Source organism: Anolis carolinensis, chromosome 6 (assembly GCF_035594765.1).
Source record: "Anolis carolinensis isolate JA03-04 chromosome 6, rAnoCar3.1.pri, whole genome shotgun sequence".
Classification (NCBI taxonomy): Eukaryota; Metazoa; Chordata; class Lepidosauria; order Squamata; family Dactyloidae; genus Anolis; species Anolis carolinensis.
The window spans coordinates 54037050-54058122 of record NC_085846.1 but is presented as its reverse complement, the minus strand read 5'-3'; the positions used below and the strand labels follow the sequence as shown (position 1 = coordinate 54058122).

Sequence of the window (21073 nt, the reverse complement as noted above, 5' to 3'; positions counted from 1 at the left end):
TCAGATATTCTTATCATTTAGTTGTCCTTCTGTCTGGTAAAGGGTAAAATGAGAATATGTGTATGTGCAGGATTTAATATATGGTAAGGATGAATGTTCTCAAATTCTCTTGAGGGGATGAATCTATACATAATACAAATTTATGCTGAAGTTATAGGATATTTTCCAGTGCCTTGAGGGTTCTCCTAAATTAGTTCTTCTGTTTAAATCTGAGATTTTTGACAACAATCAGTGAAAATGGAACTAATGCAGGTGTTGATATACAAAAATATTTATGGTTATTCTGAAGAAGTAAATTTATAAAGTTATCAGATAACTAGGAATGAGTTATACAGGGCATAAGCTGAGCAAAAAAAGCATCCCACATGGCTCAGTGTACTAAAGTTTTATAACCTATGTAACAGTCCCTCTGTGTACCGCATTCACATGGCAGTGATCTATGGCCCATAAGGAAGCTCCACTCTAAACGATAGGAAGCTGACACGTGGTCTCAAAACTACTAAATGAGATGCCAAGACACAAGGAATCTTGTGTTTTCTAAAAATTGAATGTATTGTATAAACTGATAATTTTCAATGAGATTATTTACAGTGCTTAATTTCAGTTTGTAAACTGACCCTTTATCTAGTAAATGATGTCTGTAACATAGGGGACACATTTTGGAGAAAATACAGCAACATGTGAAGGAATCAGCAGCACATATCATGTCGTATCTTCAATAAGCTTAAAATATATGCATGTTTTATTTCTATTAAAATAACTCCATTTGTGGAAAAAGCTGTGATTGCAATCACATTTTGACTTTTGACAAATGTTGCTTAATCTTCAAGAGTCTCACTTAAAATAATCAAAGCAGTGAATTTTGAGCAGATCATCTACGTAGGTCCTGTAAAGCTGAAGAGATATTACACAATTTAAACCTGTGAACTGTCTGAGATTCATCTGCTTTAAAATTCTAGCACACTCATGAGTGAATTTTTGTCATCTCCATATTTTCTCATAAGTAACTTCAATTAATTAAATGATATAATGCAAGATTATGCAAGCTTTCTGGCTTTACAAATCTTTTCTGTACACATTCAAGTCATGTGTACAAATGAAATTAATGACATTTTTGTATGGAAACAGATGATGATTATGATCTAGCAAAGTTACAAAGTTATGCATAAATAATGGCATTAGGGGTTTCTCATATTTTGCTCATAGTGTTTTTATGGCAAGCCCCTCAACACCTTTTTCAAAGACAGGAATATTTTTAAAGGCTTTGAAGAGGCTTAGTGCAGGAGATTTGTAGGAGAGCAAACTAAATCACTAGCATGATCACAAATCTACTGGGCACTCAAAGCATAGTCAAACCTAGTATGTGAAACCTTTGAATCACTAAGCACTTAAACACCAATGTAACCTAATGTCCTTATTATTACCCCACCTATATATTTTATTATCAGATGCAATTCCTTTATTATCAGATCTTTTTAGAAGAGATGCTGTTCAGTTCGAGTGAAATTTAACATTTCTGTGTAAGACAAACTTTGATCTGCCCCCTGATGAGTGAACATTCTCCTTTGCTGCTAACCCAACTAATGAAGGGATAAAATTAGCTTTTATCCCTACTACTTTCTTTACCAAAAAAAATTACTAATCAGCTGTCTTCACTAATCATTCATCTGGCTAATGACCTTTTGCCTCCAAACACTAACATTTCTGAATGAATTCGGGAGGGAGCAGTGAGAGGGAAAAGGAGGGAGACACAAGACCCAGACTGGTCCTTCATCATGGGTCTTAGTCTATCACCTGGTATCAGAGACTAAAAGGTTAAATGCACAAGCACAAACCCCACTGGATGATAAATCTATAATCAAAAGGCTGAGGCTGACACCTCAAGATGTGCTTCATTACTACACGGCTACATGATTTCCCCCTTTTAACTAGAAACAGATGGAGGGGAAATTGTTTCAAACTCCTTCCTTCTTTGCCAGTACACAAATCTTTTTGCACATCTGTACCCAAGAGCCACATATTCATTAATCCTTTATTAATTTCTAATCAAGTATTCCAAAGTTACAAATCACTCATTGTCTTTCCACTCTTGCTGCATATTGTTGCTACAAATACTGATGGCCATGTCTGCTGCCTTGCATTCCAACCTTTGGGAAATTACTGTTCGAAGTAACACTATATACAAAGAAGACTTTTCTAATGTTCAGACTATTACTTAACATTAAATTCATTCCTTTCTATTCCATCCCCAATCCAAACATACCATTTCTTCAGTAACAAATTACCACTAGCAACAGTTAGCATACCCTTCTTTCCAGAGGAACTGTAGAACTCCTTTGGTTAGGCACATGGGAATTTACAGAACTTACTCAACAGAATATTAAGATTGGACATATTCAGAATAACTTTACGAGTTCTGTGTCTTGTATTAAATTTTAATGGCATAATATAACAGTATACAGTACTTTTCCTTCCCCAACCCAGTTATTTGCCTTCTTCCACAGAACAACATTTTAAAACCTTGTCAGAAATAAATTCCTTCTCAAAATAATTTTAAAATACAATGGGAGATGACAGCTAGCAGATCCTTCTACTTTCAAAAATCAACTTGTAAATACTTACGGTAAGGAGGATCCATATAACCATTCCTGGGATCCATGGCAAAGACTGTCCCACGGTAAGGTAATGAAGGCTCAGGAAGATGAGATATAGATCCATGGATCTCCTTCTTGATTAATGAGGCCCTTTCCTCGCTAGATGTCGAAGGCTCTTCACTGATTTTACCGAGGCCTTGCCCACCCTGTGGCTGCATTGTGATTGCGTTTCTTCTCTCTCTGTGATAGGTCTGTCCAGGACTTTCATCCTCTAGGGAGGAAAAAGAGTGGGGAGAGAAAGAGAAAGAAAGAGATTTGGGAGGGGAGAGAGGAGGAAAAGAAACTTTTAACTCAGCTGTCACAAATAATCAAAGTTTCTTTAAAAGTTTCCTCTGTCTTATAAGCCACAAGGCAAGTTTAAAGCAGCGAGGACATGTGCAACAATGAAAGATGTTCCTAGAAGCAAGTTAAAGGGGGAGGGGAGAACCTAAGCCATTCAGTGTGAGGGGCTGTTGGGCAGTAGATCATCATCACCCCATTCATTGGTGCATTTACCAGAAGGGCCATTAATCGTATAGGAATGGGCACCAGCTTGCTATTTCTTTCCACTGGAACAAGAAGGCTAAGAAGTGTTAGCTGTTTGACTGGGAAGCAAAAGCGATTTGTCACAAATTGCAGAAGATGAACCCTGGTAGAAGAAACTAAATCAAACCTAGCCACCCAGTGGTGCTTTGTACTGGACACCACACTATTTTTGCACCCTCAGGGACACAGTGTTGGAAAAAGAAAGCTCCTTGGCATTAAAGGGAGATACAAGTTATTAACATTAAGGAAGGAGAGGTGCTTGTCTTCAAGCATATGTAAAGCCATGTGCTGTACAACATGGGTGCAGAGAGGTACATAAATCAGAATCAATCATTTAAAATGTCATATCCTTTTGTGGGCATACACGTCTAGTATGAAAAACATAGGCTATTTGAATACTCAGTTCTACTTGACTTTTAAAACTCTACCCATGGTTCTACAACACACTGAAACATGCCTTCTATGTTGTGTTAATTCAATCCTTGAAAGAAGGATGCATTGTGGCAAGGATGGGAAGAAGTTTCTATCCAGAGTTTGAAAAGTATTATTACTTTCATCAAAACTATATAAACATAAATGTCAGAGTGGCTGGTTTGTTGATCAGGAATTTCTCATATGTATAATATCAATGCAATGTTTTAATGCTTATGTATTTTAGTCAAAATGCACTTGAGCTTATTTTAAAATATATATACTCTGTGTGTGTATCTATACACATTCTTTTTCAATAGAATAACATTTCCTAATTTGTAAAATCTAAAGATCAAAACTATCTTAAGAGTTCTTCAAAAAAAATTCTTGGGGATTTTTAAAAAAATGAAATTTTCTCATAATTTGAACAAATTGAGTATCCCTTATCCTCAGTTCTCGGACATGGAAATGTTTTGGTTTTGGGAGAGGTGGATTTTGAGAAACTTGTATTTCTGTACATCCTAAACAAATAGCCTGAAGATAATTTTATACAATATTTTAAAACAAATTTGTGCACATTGAGCCACCAGAAAGCAAAGGTGCCACTATTTCTGTCACTCATTTTGGGTTTTGGAATTTTTCACAGTTATGGATAAATGATGTTCAATCTATATAATAAAGTTCCTGTGGATAGTCACCATAACCACATCAATAAAAAGTCTCTGAGACACTTGCTTTTTATGTATGAATGAGGTGAATGCAATAAACACTGTGGTATCTAAGCTACTCTGTTCCTAAATCATCTTGTGATACAATGTCTATGGAAAGCCACTACAGATGTTAGTACCATATTGTCTGGGATCAAATCAAGTACCCAATTCAGGGTTATAAATCATTATGAACGATCTAGGAATGGGGAGGCAAGCCCAAGGAAGCAACACATTTGAAAACTATGATACTACTCCACAGGAAAGAAGCAGGCTACTTCAACTCCAACTGTAGTTTTGCTTCCCTTCTTCCTGGAGAACACACATGGAAATACCAATGGGAAGAGGGAGTTAGGCATCGTAATTACATCTCTGTAGAATATTGCCCTGACATATGTAAACATCTGAGGCAAAAGTTACTTTTTAGTCTCTTGCAGATTTCATAAGCGCATTTTAAAAATAATACCTGGACTTTTTAAGAGTAGATAATAAATTATATTTTTGGAAAAATGTCTAACACAGTGAAATTACATGCCTACAATGTACAACCAACATGTTCTGTCAAATCAGAGAGTTGTGATTGGCTGCAATCCCAGGGTAAAAATGACCGCTCTGTTGTTTTTATAATTGTTGTCATTATTTATTTATTTATTTATTTAGTACCATCAATGCAACTGACACTTCACAGAAGGCTCTGCAGTGAAGAAGGAACTGATCCTAATTTTCTTTTCTTTTTTAAAATGTGAAACAGTAACCTAAGATGGTCTGAAAGTTATTTCAAAGTTATCTGTAATAGCCAAGCTATCAAAGGTAAAGTCTTGTTTTCAGAAGATTAAAAAACATATTAACAAGAAAAATGGTTCAGACATATCTACAAAACAAAACTAAATGCCCAAGGACATTTAAGCATGAAACATTACCAGCAGAAAATTCAGCTTGTATCTTTTTAAAAAGTTTTGGTAATTGGAGAGAGATAAAGCATCTCTGTATCATTCATGAACATTCACTATAAAATATTAATACTAAAGAAAAAGCAGAAATGAAATAAAAACTTAAAATTGAAAGTAATGTGCTTTGTGTGCTATAAAAGGAACTAGAAATTTGTTTTTACATGAGACCAATACTGCATTTATTTCAGTGTTATAATATAAGCCATTCGATTTATTTAAAATTCGTTCCATGCCAGAGCAATTTAAGGCATCAAAAAGACAAAGCATTTATCCTTCAAATATTACCATTACTTTGCAATGTTTTTAATTGTAATACTATATAAACATAAATGCAGGCTTTAAAAATTCCATTACAGTTATGTAAAGAGACTGAAATTATATTAGGCATGATTCTCCTCAGACCTCAGGTTTCTAGCACTTTGGGAAATTAGGAAACAAAAAAAATAGTTTTTTCTCTTGGTTTCAAAACAGAAAGAAACTAGTACACAATCTTCACTATTTTAAACTACTTTGCAATTAAAATAATTTTGTAATAATCATGTCTCTAAAAGGCTTACATGTAGAAACAAAACAATTAATAGTAACCTTTACTCTTTTTCTACAGTTAGGACATTTTATTTATGTTCTTTAGTAGTATACCAAAGAATAATATATTTGTTAAATAAATAGATACTTATTATGTTTAGTTTATTCCCAACCCTCTTAATTAGACAAGTTTGGGTTTATTATCGTATTAAGATTAATGACCAGTAAGTATTATACAGGTACTAGAAATACATGTAAGACCTACAGTATTTGCTTAACGATATAATTTATTTGATCTAAGTTTGACATTGCTTTCATCCTACTTGACAAGTTGTGATCTCAACACTAAGTCATATAGTCCGACAATCAATTTAATTTAAAAGAAACTTCAATTACATTTTTGAAAGAATTATTTTTAAATAATTTTCAATTTGGTTTCAAAATGCACTCAACTGTACACTTCATTAAAGTTTTCCAACACAAAATACAAAAGGGTAACAAGTGTTTGAGAGCTTTATCTTTTTGTTCTTTTCCTCCAAAAACAAATATGGCGAGTTAAAATCAAATTACTTAAGCAAAATATAGTTTTAAAGATGTGCTGTCTGCTTGATGTTTTAAACAAAAGAAAGTATATAACAAATACATGGACAAAACACAAAGGGAGTAGGGGAACCCCCCACTAATAATATACTTCTCTCTCATAAAAGTAACACCACTTATTGGTGATTCACAGACAAAACCATCCCCCTTCCCTCTCCCTTCTTTTTCTGCACAATGGCATTTCTGTATTAATGAGAAATTCCATTGGACAAACCGTTGGTTAAGAGTTTACTTTGCACGCTGTACTGCAGTGTTTCTTTCTAAATAGGGCAGATGAAAACTTGACAGTACAGACACTCCAAAATACAAATAGCCAAGTGGTTTGAAATCACTTTCTACACACTGAGAAGAAAAACTTTTCTCAAAATAATTCCACCAGCTGTTATAGACCCAGCAAAACCACTTCAGTGAGCCAAAAGGTGAAAGCTGTCTAATCTTGTTCTGTTTCAGCTGAATTGTTCAATAAAATTTAAGAGTCAGTGCAGACAAGCTGCACCAAGCCAAATTATTGACAGAAACAGACAGTCCGCCATGGCAACAAGTGGCCAAAATAGCAAAAATGTAAGCAAACAAGCCACTTCTTCAGCAGCATCTGCCAATCTAGACTTAAAGCCAAAAGTGTGAAACTGTTACAGCTTGGCCCTGTTTAAGATGTCACCAACTTTGTCATCAAATGTCTATCTCCACTCTCATAAAGATATTGTTGTAGTAGGCCAAGTGGCACTTAAAAGTCAATATTTTATGATAATTAAATGCATGATGCTTTATAATCTTATGCATCTCTCAAATTTTTGCCCTATGGTAAAAGAAAGAACAGTGAGTAAAATACGTGTAATTATTTCCATCAGTCCACATAACTTTATCTCTCAGTTTGCAAGCATTAAACTAAGAGTTCAATCACAGATTTGACAGGGAGATTTTTCTACACTTGCAGGCTAAATAGAGAAGAGTTCCTTTGATCACGTGAGTACTATTACTTTACATATGAGCTATCCTCTTAGGGATTAAACATGGAGATACACTAGTAGACAGTCAGAGGCCACATTATTCCCAGTAAGATATTAAATGACTGAGTTGTACAACATCAGAGTTAAAATGAAAATTTAAGTTGCAGAGTATCAACAGAGCTCTTTGCCCACCCAGACATAAATTAATTGCTATTCATTTGTTTACTCCATTTAAGAGGAAAGGTACATCCATACAAACAGATGTTGAATTGTTAAACTTGGATTTCTCCAAAAATTACCCACCCTTTCTTCTTCACAAACTTAGTTTCAAAGGGGAACCTTCCTGATTTCCAAAAGCCACTGGTTAAAAAGTTTCGTGTTCAGTTAAAAGTGTTCCCAATGTACCACCCTTAAGCTCAGGTTCTATGGAAAAGCCGATATAAATAAATCTCAAAAGTGCATGACTATGTCTTTTTAAGGTTAATGTCTTACAGGCAGTTAAGGAGAATATGTTACTTGTGTTTATTTTAAAAAAAACAAAAACAGACATGGTACTCACAACTCAATCGGAAGGATCTTGCCTGGTCTCTGGAAGCTCTTGTCTTGAGTGAAATTCTCTAGCTACTGATGTGGGGGCAATCCTCTCTTAGTGTCTCTCACTTTCTCCCTCTTTTTCTCCCTCCTTGCCTCAGTCTCTCTCTCTGATACACACACTCTGAATCCCTCCCTCTCTCTCAGGCAGCGCTTCTCCCATTAGAGGAATTAAAATTGGTTGGTGCCATGCTAAATTTAACAAGCTCATTAGTATTCTTCCTGTGCGCTTGGTAGTGAACTCTCCCTATTCAAGCCGCTCTCTCAAGCTGAGGGGTCAGGCGGCTAATCATTAAATCAAACTAATGTCACCCTATCACAATCGGCCCTAAGAGAAGGAGGGTTTATTATTTCAGTTTATGCTAAATAAACGGTTTTACAAATGGTCTTCGAGCAAGGTCAACAGCATCTTCAATTACAAGGCAAACTTAACAAGAGTTACTATAAACCAAAGTGCTCCATATTGACTTAAGCGCAAGCTCTGCTCCACAGATTGCCACTGGCAGACTTGTACAGGAATGCATATTGTAAATTTCTCCTTCTTCTTCTTTTTAAGCAAAGGGTAATCTTTTCTTTTGCCAGAATTGGTGACTTGCGTATAGACTGCTCATTCACCTCTCCCCAACCAGCTAGCTGCTCAGCTCAATTCACCCCACACAAAGGCTGAAGACCAGACCTCAATGGACCGAGTGAAACATGTTCAAAACTAGGCTCTCTATTGTGACTGAATTTCTTAACATCTTTTCAAAAAGCAGAGAATGCCTTGAGGCTAAAGGAAGAAACAGGCTAATGGTGAATTGGGAATACTGAGCAAATTTCAGAGCCCTTTCCTCCTAGCTTTTGAGGTTGAAAGCAAGCTCTATCCTTTCAAGTTTCAAAGTCTTTTTTCCTCCCGCAGTGTCACAGAAGGATTTGAAAAGAAGGTAATTGTGCTCACAGTCTTCCTGATCAGAGCTTACGTCCTATTTCTGGTATTTCGGAATACTTCTCGCAATAATGGTGCATATAGCTCAATCCCTTAACCGGCCTGCAGTCAGCAATTGCTCATTAAATGAACAATTGCTGGTATAAAATGCCTTTTATGTTCAAGGTCTGGATATAAGATAAGCATTCTAGTACTCTAGATTTGGTTTACTAAGGAAGCACACCATCATTAAATTACTAAAATGATGGCAGAATAAGAATTCTTATAACAGTAGCACTTAAAGCTAATGCTTCCCTCCCCGAATTTAATACTAAAATGTTTAATAGAATAGATAACCAATAATGAAGAGATTTCCTATGTGTAACAAGAAGTTCTACATTTTGGAGGCCAGGTATACTTCTGAATGACGGAACAGTATTGTGGCCACATTGATTGTATGTGTGGCTTCTCATGTACCTTGATCACACGTTTTTGGCCACAGTAAGAACTCACTTAACCTACTCCACCTCTTCAATTTTCCCCTTGCTGTATCTGTAGACCCTCTAAAGAAACTCTATAGTGATTACTTCCCTCTGTCTTACACAAGTTTATTGAGAGCTAATTTATGTGGAAATCAATGAGATTTACTTTCTAAATAATCATGCAGAGGACCAAGCTATAAAGTTTACTGTATGAAGGAAAGTTTCCAGGAAGATTTTTTTTTCTAGCTTCATGAATGTTTACCTTGCAAAATGCTATTCTTAAAGTAAGCGCCTTCAAAATGCATTCACAGAAAGGCATTAACAAATCAGATTTCTAGCCCATCATGAACATATAAATCAAAATTATCACAGTGGGCTAGATAGCAAACATTGGACTTTCTTTATACATGGTGCTTGAACATTGTACAAACATTATGTGCTTTCCAGCTAGTCTATACTATCTGACCTAACAAAATTAAAATGTATAGATGTATATTTTCTTTTTAATGGATTTTCAACTTATCAGTAATTTTTAAAATACTTTTCTTGTTGCCCTTTTTGGATTACACACACATAATGCCTTCACTATCATTTATTTTCATACCTTGATCCATGGGGAGGGGTGTATTTTGCTTTTTTTCCCAGAACCTTTTTAAATATCTGTGGTTATAAAAGAAGAAATGGGGAAACTGCATATTAAGAAAAGTGTGGAAGATATGAAGGCAATGGACTTGATCCTCACACTGTCTCCTACAGTAATAATTAAGTATTATCCATATTCCCACAAAATTCTAAGACATAAGTTGAAAGCACAGGGATTCACAATCCTGTTAAAGTGGATGGGAAGAAGACCAGAAAGCTAAGAACATAGGAATTGAAGTTGATATGAATTAGAACAATTATCCACAAATCAAGATTTTAGTAGTTCTTTGGATAATACAAGTCTTAGTGTTTAGCAGTCTTCTGTGCTGAACATATTACATTTCTACTTGGTCTCTTTCTTTCATTTAATAACAGTTAAAAAAAAAGGAGGAAGAAAGTATTTCATACAACTGGAACTCCATTCTAGATCACATCCATAACATCTTCACAATTACTATTTTCCATTTTTAAGTCTATTTTTTTCCATTTAGTTTTTCCTATGTTTCTTTTCTCCAAAGATTATCCAACTCTTTAAGTTTAACATTATCCAAGTTCTACTGCAATTATAAATACGTTTTGACCTCATTCCTTTATTCCGTGTTTCCCTTCTCTCTGCACATAGATTGTCAACTCCTTTCTGGAAAGTTTCACTTGAGATGTACCAGGTCATTTGAGATTACCAGGTCATTTGAGCTGAATAAATTATATTTTTTGTAATGCTATGATTCTCAACGCACATTGATGTATATGTTGATGGAGAAACTACTTAATGCATATATCTCTGGTGGTTCCAACAGAAAGGAACATGTAGGTTTACTGTGAAAAGTGTAGTCAACTGTAGATTGCACATCTAGTATCTTCTGGACCTCCTCACCTCCATTAGTTTAAATTGCACCCAGGGCCGGTCCAACAATGAGGCGAATTAAGCGGTCACTTCGGGCGCAAAACATACAGGGGCGCAGTCGAGACTGCTTTTTCTGTTGATTTCTTGTAAAACATGATGTTTTGGTGCTTAATTTGTAAAATCTTAATGTAATTTGATGTTTAATAGGCTTTTCCTTAATCCCTCCTTATTATCCAACATTTTTGCTTATCCAACGCTTTTATTTTTCAGTGATTGGTTGGGGGGGGGGTGCCAAAATTCTGTTTGCCTACACTTGAAAAATACTTAGGGGCGGCTCTGATTGCACCTACATGTGTATTTTCAAATACATTATGAAAAATTCATGAAAACAGAAGGGAACAGTGTTAACAGGAAGTTCACATCCCTCGCAAATCTTTCGTATATGTATGAACTCCGCAGTATCCCATCATGATACAAAGTCTTGCTTTCTCATAAGTCACAGCTCTGTCTCCTTGCTCCCACACAGAGGGCACAAGTCATATGCAATATGCCTACAGTGAGTAAGTCAACGCAAAACTATTTAATTTTTAAAAGCTCATATACAAATTTGGTGGCATATTGTAAAAGAAGAATGCCAAAAATAGGGATAGAATCAAGGTATGGCATGATCAGACAGCAGCCAAGGGCCCAGATGGGCCGTCCCTGACCTCACATCACATGGACAACTCTCTCTGGTAGATAGTTGTCTACCTGAATGGAAGCCACCACAGACAGAAACATGTTCCATGTATAATAGTCTCCCATCTGTAGCATCCATACACTATTTTAAAATAGGCCAAATACAAATACAACAACAAATAGATGTGGTCATTAGTGATAATCTAATAGGCAGATTCCAGAGATGGGAGGCAGAAACTATCCTGACACCCATTCAAATCCATCTCCAGTGTGCCAATACAGCCATTTACCCCACACATCCCAGATCTTTTTCTTTTCGCTCATCAACAGACATGGCAATAAGCTTGACTGGATCATAATTTCTTTTAGTCTTTTGCTTGTATAGATTATCCTAATTTCAACATCACATAATCAGACACTGGATCTGGGATAGTCTAACACAACGTATTACTGCCACAAGTCAGACTTCATACCAGTTTGTCACACATTCAAGATTTCTGCTGGTGTCCATTAAAAAAAAAACACGTCATGTAAGACAAAGTAAGATTACTGACAAACAAGGAATGTCATTGGCTAGCCACAGAAAGGAGATAAATGATGGAGGAAATCTGAAATTTAGAACAGCAGGAAAGAACAGGTTGCCTACTTGTAATGTGCTTATGTGAGCAGTCAACCTGGTTCCAGCAGCGTAAGTGCAGAAATCACAGAAATGGGTTTATCCTGCACTTGCATCTTTGGGACGTTCTAGAATTCTAAAGATATATTTTGGTAGTAATCCCAGCCAATCTCCTTGGTATATACCATATTTACTCTAATGTAATGCACATCCTTTTGGCTTAATTGCTTAGCCAAAATGGAAATGCGCATTACATTCGATGGCACGTTAGAATCACATACCTGATTGGGGCCCCACTCTCAGTCCCCACTGGTGGGGACGAGAGACAGGGCCTTCTCAATGCTGGCTCCTTGGCTGTGGAATTCCCTCCCTAGTGACATCCGGCAGGCTCCATCCCTTCTGGGTTTTAGAAAGAAATTGAAGACCTGGCTATGCAGGCAAGCATTTAAAGAATAAGCTTTGATGGCTTCAACTCAGTCTGGATCAAGTTTTATGTGCAAGGTTTTTCAGATGAATGGTTTTAAGCACTATTTTTTTTTTAAAAAATTGCATATTGTTTTATTGTTATTATGAACTGTTTTTAATTGCTTTAATTGCTTATGTTTAATTTTACTGTTTTTTTTGGATATTGGCATTGAATTTTGCCAGAATGGTAAGCCGCCTTGAGTCCTCTCGGGTGAGAAAGGCGGGATAGACATGATGTAAATAATGGAGGAGTATGGCCCGGTATTTGTTTCATGTTTCATTCGTACTTTTGTACTGATATCGTTCATTCGTATTGCATGACACAGAAGAGACCTCCCCACACAAATGAAGCAATGAAACAAAGGTGAATGCAACACAAAACTGTTTCCTTTGCTGCTGTTTGTTCCATGTGGAGCTCCCTGAGCGTCCCTGGAAGCATTTCCTGGTGTTCTGATCCAGTTTTGGCCAATCAGAGGACCTGAACATCCTAACATTGCCACGTAAGGCTCTACCTATTTAATGGGGTGAACGGCCCCAAAGATTTCATTGCAGGCATGTCCTTCGGAGATGCTAGGTGTGGATAGTAGTGCTGCTGCTCTGGCTGGCACACTTGTAGCCTCTTTCTGGCCTCAATGCCTGCTTGCCTGCCTTGCAGCCCACTTTTCTTGTTTGTCTGCTTGGCATCTTTTCATTTAAATCCTTTTATTTTATTTTTATTTTATTTTAAGGGGAAGGGAAGGATTGGAACTTTGAAAGGTGTGGGGTGGGTTGCGCGGGGCTTGGCTTGGTGTTTTCTTCCCTTCTTCTATCCAAAGCCTATTATAAGATTACCTTTCTGTAATAGGAACTGAATTTAACCAAAAAGAAAACCACAAATCCCATTTCTTTCCCTCCCCCTCCATTTGCATTCCTTATTTAACCTGGGTGGGATATATCTTTCTCTGTGGGTATTATTCTCTGCTTCCTATTTTTTTAATAAATATTTTTCAAAGGAAAGGAGTTATTGCTGGGCTTCTGTAGAGAAACTTCTCAACTTTTAGAAACCACTATACAGGAGAAATGAAATAATGGGGTAGGCATGGCACCGGGCTGAGTGTGTGTGTGGTGTGGAGGATTTCCCACATTTGGCAAGAAGGAATGGTGCCTCCCTGCAGCTGCAGCTAATGGAGAAGTTGGAGGGCGGGGCCAGCGAGGGAAAGAGGGAATAATGCTTTAAAGGGGATTTTTTTTCCAGAAATAAAAAAATCCCTAAAATTCGGGGGATGGCCCAAACATTGTAAGACTTGGTGGGCTAAAAGTGGTTGATATGCCCTCCGTGTGTGGTGAATTTCGCCCTTCTAGCCCCAAAACTGAGAAGAAGAGGAGCCTGGGCAGCTCACCCATTGCTGCCAATAGGATGAATGCATTTGTATATTTGGATGGTAAAATGAGAGAGGTCATTCGTATGGATGATAGTTTCGGAAGCGGCAGACAGACAAGGAAATAGGGCCTTACAAATGAAACAAACAGAAACGGGAACGATTTCATATAAATGCACAACACTAGTGCATTTATATTTCATTCACGCTCTGAAATAGGCCAGCTGGAAAGTCATACCCCTCAGCAGAGCCAGGCTGGTCTTGGTTTGGCAAGGAGAATCACTTCTCCTTCCTTCCAATCTGAGACGTGAAGGAGAAGGGACCTCTCCCCGACTCTCAAGTGCATTTTCCATAGTCTCCTATTGAAAGGCTAAGGAAAAGGGACTCTTCCCCCCGCTTCCAAGGTCCATTTTTCTTAACCGCCCATTGAGAGGCTAAGGAAAAAGGGACTCTCTACCACCTCTTCCCAGGTCCCTTTTCCATAGCCTCTCATTGAGAAGCTAAGGAAAATGGCCCCCTCCCAGATTCATTTTACTTAGCCTCCCATTGAGAGTCATCAATGTGGTACTAATTCTTGATCTTCTTTGAAGTAGGTGGGACTGAGGATGAGGAGACACAAAAGAACTCCAGTATCTGCAACAGATACAGCAGGAACAGAAGCAAGGGGGAGTTTGACAGAACCATTGAAGCTTTTGGCTCCGCTCAAAGTCTCATTCGCGCCCTTGGTTTTGATAGGTTTGACAAAACCAACCTCAGAACTGATGTTGGTATCATCCTTGTCCTTTGTACCATGACCACCACTACTGTCCTCATTGTATGGCCTTTGACATCTTTTGAATGGTTCGCGATCAAGAGGTCACTTCAGAAATCTGCTTTCCAATGAGCACAGAAAGTCCATTGCAAAGATGTAGATCCTGCTTGAGATAAACCAATGACCCTGCTCACTCCTTCCTAATTGGTAATACACACCCTTCCAAGACAAAACACAGAAAGAGGAAGGACAATGAAGAATGAGCAAAGTCTCCCAACACTTTCTGCTGCATCAATCAATCTCAACAAGTGCTAGATCATGCAATAATCAGACTACTTGGAAGGTGGGACTCTGGACACATCACTGGCTGTACTTCATGTGCAAACGTCCACTCGCCTTCATGCTGCTAGAATCAGATCGACATCATGTGGTAGTTCACCCACTTCTTAGGACAAAAGATCTCATTTTTGTCCACACCGTCAATTGTATACCTGTTCATTGTCTAGCTCCTGGGACTCTCCATCTTGAGCGTCATCTTACCAGGATTGATACACCACTTCAACTCCATGTTAGGGATTGGGTCTGTTACCCTGTCTGGGGCCACTATGACTGCCATTAATAGCCTGGATTTGAATGTTCTGGAAGATGTTGATACCAAGCAGAGCCTGACCAGCTACATGACCCAAGGGTCTGCAGAGGCCATTGGTCTTGCCATCTCCCCATTGTTTCAAAAAGTTACCAAATCCAAAGCGTTGACACCAACACCTAAACACTGAGGAAGACTCCACTTCTACGTTTTTGTGTCAGTAATGCATTCCACCCTGGACCCTATGGTCAAGGAGCCAGACTCACCTTCTCCACCAGATGACCTTAGAGCTGTGGTGTCAAACTTGTGGCCCTCCAGGTGTTTTGTACTTCATCTCCCAGAATTCCTGGCCATTGGACAAGTTGACTAGTGCTTTTGGGAGTTGGAGTCTGAAACATTTGGAGAGTTTGACACCTCTTTCTTAGAGCATTTTCAAATCATGGCTAGTATTCTCAATCTCGAGATATGGCTCAGATAGTGAGAGAAATATATTTTTACCTGTTACATTTGTTAGATACTTAAGATGCTTTATGTATGTCATACAATGTAGCTTTGATTATAGCAAACGTGTATCATATAGGTACTCTTATGATACAACTGTGATTGGTTGTATCTTTTTGTGATTGGCAACATAATTGCCTGCCTATATGTCATCTTTGAAATAGCCTTAAAGAGAGAGTACAACTTAAGTTTCTTCGATCGCTTATATAGGTCCCCAATAATGTTTCAAATTTGTGATTCAGGCTTGAAACCATGATGCTAAAGGTGGAAGCTCTGATCAGTCTTCAATCTATCAAAAAATTGTTAAGTTGTCACCATAATCCACATGCCATCTCCCTCTTTTCTTCATGACAACTTCCAGTCCAGCTGGCTCAGGGCAGTATTAGGAGCCCTACAACAGATGGATCTTTCCACAAAATCTCTTTTAGCTATGGGAGATGGTAAGGCTTGTGCACTATTCAAACAGAGAAGTTTTGATATAGGAAGGCAAATGGAGCTCATAAAATCACCTAAATTTATAGCACCAGAACGTGTAAGATGAAAAGTAATGACATCATTCTGTTTTTACTTCCTTGATAACAGCATCCTAAGAAATTGGTCACTTTTGCTCAATGTAAATCTCTTCCCTCCAAGGTGCTAGAGAAAATTCCACTTGAAAGGAGGCTTTGCCCCTGCCCACTTGCTGAAAAGATTCTCTAGAGTATAGGCTTTTTAGATGCCTTATCTATGAAAAGCCCCGTAAGTGAATCCTCAGTCAAGGGCTGGTAGGCCTCTCTGGCCCAAATGTTAAAGATATGTTGGACTATATGATAATGGTCAGTAACCTCAGAATTGCAAGATTAATGATCCACTTCTGTGAATCAATTTGTAAAAATGAAAAGTGACATACAGCACTCAGATAGTATGGGACAAGATGTTTTTAACATGATATAATTTTAAGGTTTAGGTTATCTTTTCAAAACCTATAGTCTATAGAGTCTATAGAGTAGGGTCTTATAAGTATTTTATAATGGTGTTAAATTGTAATTTATATCCTAACCTAATGTAAACACTGCACTGATATGAACGGATGGTATAAAGGTTAGGTTATAGTGAATTAGAATTAATTCAGCAAAGCAATGACCATCACATCTCCATTTGCCCTCATCAGTTTCAGGGTTCTTTAGAAATATGGCCAAAATGTATTGCTAGCGGCAACTAGAGTAAATCCATTGAATCAATGGAGTTAGAAAAGTACAGCAGGTCAATCTGTCACGAGTTCAGGCAAGGACAGTGGGGGACCAGCCTGGTCATGGTGAGCTCCTGAAAATAGGCCCCTTCCTGTGTGCCAAGTCAGATGGGAAACTCAGCTGTATGTAGCCCTGCGCCTCCCTCAGCCAAAAGAGGAGTCTCCTTTATCTTATAGAATCATAGAATAGTAGAGTTGGAAGAGACCTCATGGGCCATCCAGTCCAACCCCCTGCCAAGAAGCAGGAAATCGCATTCAAAGCACCCCCGACAGATGGCCATCCAGCCTCTGTTTAAAAGCTTCCAAAGAAGGAGCCTCCACCACAGTCTGGGGGAGAGAGTTCCACTGTCGAACAGCCCTCACAGTGAGGAAGTTCTTCCTGATGTTCAGGTAGAATCTCCTTTCCTGTAGTTTGAAGCCATTGTTCCGCGTCCTAGTCTCCAGGGCAGCAGAAAACAAGCTTGCTCCCTCCTCCCTATGACTTCCCCTCACATATTTGTACATGGCTGTCATGTCTCCTCTTAGCCTTCTCTTCTGCAGGCTAAACATGCTCAGTTCTTTAAGCCGCTCCTCATAGGGCTTGTTCTCCAGACCTTTGATCATTTTAGTTGCCCTCCTCTGGACACATTCCAGCTTGTCAACATCTCCCTTCAACTGCGGTGCCCAGAATTGGACGCAGTATTCCAGGTGTGGTCTGACCAAGGCAGAATAGAGGGGTAGCATGACTTCCCTGGATCTAGACGCTATACCCCTATTTATGCAGGCCAGAATCCCATTGGCTTTCTTAGCAGCTGCATCACATTGCTGGCTCATGTTTAACTTGTTGTCCACAAGGACTCCAAGATCTTTTTCACATGTACTGCTGTCAAGCCAGGCGTCCCCCATTCTGTATCTTTGCATTCCATTTTTTCTGCCGAAATGAAGTATCTTGCATTTATCCCTGTTGAACTTCATTTTGTTAGTTTCGGCCCATCTCTCTAGTCTGTCGAGATCGTTTTGAATTCTGCTACTGTCTTCTGGAGTGTTGGCTATCCCTCCCAGTTTGGTGTCATCTGCAAACTTGATGATAGTGCCTTCTAACCCTTCGTCTAAGTTGTTAATAAAGATGTTAAAGAGAACCGGGCCCAGGATGGAACCCTGCAGCACTCCGCTCGTGACTTCTTTCCAAGATGAAGACGACACATTGGTGAGCACCCTTTGGGTTCGTTCGCTTAGCCAATTACAGATCCACCTAACCGTTTCATTGCCAGAAGGTCATGAGGGATTTTGTTGAAGGCCTTACTGAAATCTAGGTACGCTACATCCATGGCATTCCCTGTATCGACCCAACTCGTAACTCTGTCGAAAAAAGAAATCAGATTAGTCTGGCATGACTTGTTTTTGGTAAATCCGTGTTGACTATTAGCAATTACCGCATTTGTTTCTAAGTGTTTGCAGACCACTTCCTTAATGATCTTTTCCAGAATCTTGCCTGGTATCAATGTGAGGCTGACCGGACGGTAATTGTTTGGGTCGTTCTTTTTTCCCTTCTTGAAGATAGGGACCACATTTGCCCTCCTCCAATCTTCTGGGACTTCTCCTGTTCTCCAAGAACTCTCGAAGATAATTGTCAGTGGTTCTGAAATAACCTCAGCTAGTTCCTTCAATACTCTTGGATGTAGCTGATCTGGCCCTGGGGACTTGAATTCGTTTAGAGCGGCCAGGTGTTCCTGGACAACTTGTCTCCCTATTTGGGGTTGGATTTCCCCAAATCCTTCGTCCATTTCATGTTGCTGAGGTTGAAGATGGCTTTCTTTTTGTGAGAAGACCGAGGCAAACAAGGCATTAAGCAGTTCTGCCTTTTCCCTGTCCCCTGTCGCCATCACCCCATCTTCTCCTTGAAGAGGCCCTATCGCCTCCTTGTTCTTCCTTTTTCTACCAACATAAGCAAAAAAGCCTTTTTTGTTGTTTTTAATATCCCTGGCAAGCCTGAGCTCATTTTGTGCTTTAGCCTTGTAAACATTTTCCCTACAGGAGTTGGCTATACATTTGAATTCTTCTTTGGTGATTTCTCCCCTTTTCCACTTCTTGTGCATGTCTCTTTTGAGTCTTAGCCCGGTTAGAAGTTCTTTGGACATCCATTCTGGCTTCTTTGCACTTGTCATATTTTTTTTCTTTGTTGGCACTGTTTGCATTTGCGCCTTGAGTATTTCACTTTTTAAAAACTCCCATCCATCCTTAACTCCCTTGTCTTTTAATATTGGTGTCCATGAAATGCCGCTCAGTATTTCCTTCATTTTTTGGAAGTCAGCTCTCTTAAAGTCTAGAATGCGTGTTTGACTTGTCTTAGTTTCAGCCTTCCTTTGTATGGCAAACTGCAGGAGCACATGGTCACTTGCCCCTAAGGATCCAACGACTTCTACTGTATTGATCAGGTCTTCCACATTTGTTAAGATTAGATCAAGAGTTGCTGATCCCCTTGTTGCCTCTTCTACCTTCTGGACCATAAAATTGTCTGCAAGACAAGTGAGGAATTTGTTGGAGTTTGTGCTCTTGGCCGAGTTTGTTTTCCAGCAGATATCAGGATAGTTGAAGTCGCCCATGACTACTATATCTCTTCTTTGTGCCTGTTTGGTCAGCTGCTGACAGAAGGCTTCATCAAGTTCTTCATCCTGGTTTGGAGGTCTGTAGTAGACACCCACGACGAGATCTTTTTGAGTCCCGGTTCCCTTGATTCTTATCCAGATGCTTTCAAGCTGGTTTCCCAGATTACAGTCTTGCATTTCTTCTGCAACATAACTGTTTTTGACATATACAGCTACTCCCCCTCCTAACCCCTTTGTTCTATTTCTGTGAAAGAGGTTATAGCCCTCAATGGCTATAAGAGAAGTCCGGCTACACTTATGTCCATTGAGAAAAGAGCCTGTCTGTTTCCTCAGTGGAAAGAAGCAACTGAAGCCCAACTCTATCTCTGTCCACAGAGAAAGATGACATACTTTCTTAGGGAGAGAAATGCAAATATGGCTTTGGTAGTATCTCACCCCAGAGAAAGTAAAAGGGCTCTGGGCATTTTTCTGCGGAGAGAAATGCAGACAGACTTCGGTCTCTTTTCTCCACAAAGAAAGAAGAAAGAATCCCTTTCTCTGCATAGAGTGAAGTATGGCTCTGCAAAGCTGGGCTTTCTGCTGGATTTGGCAGGTGAGGTGGTGCTGACTTCTGAAGCTCAGTATAGGCTGGGCATGGGCAAACTTCAACCCTCCTGTGTTTTAGACTTCAAATCCCAGAAATCCCATCCGATTTACTGGCTATTAGGAATTGTGGAAGTCCAAAACACCTGGATGGCCAAAGTTTGTCCATATCTGGTATAAGAAATCTGTGTCCCAACATACGAGTCTTCTATTTAGCTATTCTTCCTTCTGTGGAGCAACAGGTGAATGAGGTGGAGTGGATATTTTGACTCAATACTTACAGTATTTTCAGCTTTCAGTGGCATGCTGTCTGCGAGGAAGGATTCCAGATATTACACAGAAATTATATTAGGCAAAGAGTCCCTGAATGTCTTTCTCATGTAACACTGTACTGACTTCCTGTCCAGCAACTGATTCAATAGCTCTGCTTTAGTTAGCACAAACAACTGGATTTAGGTCCATGCTTCAATCTTGGAATGACAAAATAATAGATTTTAATATCCCCTTTCTTAGAAATGAACAGCTAAGCAAAACCTACAGTAACGTATTCAATCGAGGATAGAAACATTCTTTCAGTTCACTGTATCAAAACATTTTTAAAAGCTGTTTTATAAAGCAATAAGAAAGCTAAAATTCTGATTAAGAATCTAAATGTACTATGAAGTTCCTTCTATTAGCCAGTTGTTAGACTGTTAGTCACTGTTTATTCTGAGTGGGCTAATTAAGTCACATCAAAGGCACTACAATAAATTCCCAGGAGATTTAAAAATTGTATTTCTCATCCCTCTAAATGCTGTGTTTACTATCTGTGGGTAACAGGCTCATTCTGGTTTTAGAAAATATACAACAGCTTTCTCTGATGTGGTCCCATTGTGCAAAGATATTTATGAAATGAATAGCTCCCAAAGTACCAAACAGGATCATGTACGTACTGCCACACA

General features: G+C 38.7%; 1 protein-coding gene across 4 annotated transcripts in view; it reads right to left on the bottom strand.

The window, feature by feature from the left end:
* gli3 (GLI family zinc finger 3) overlaps positions 1-21073 on the bottom strand; it is a 297548-nt gene that overhangs the window by 184354 nt on the left and 92121 nt on the right. For 3 of the 4 annotated variants that reach the window (XM_008112874.3, XM_008112872.3, XM_008112873.3), the window contains exon 3: positions 2623-2865. In XM_008112874.3, the coding sequence (XP_008111081.2) occupies positions 2623-2865 (243 nt within the window). Of the gene's footprint in view, positions 1-2622; positions 2866-7878; positions 10876-21073 lie in introns of those variants that run through there. The other variant, XM_008112875.3, reaches the window with a different exon arrangement.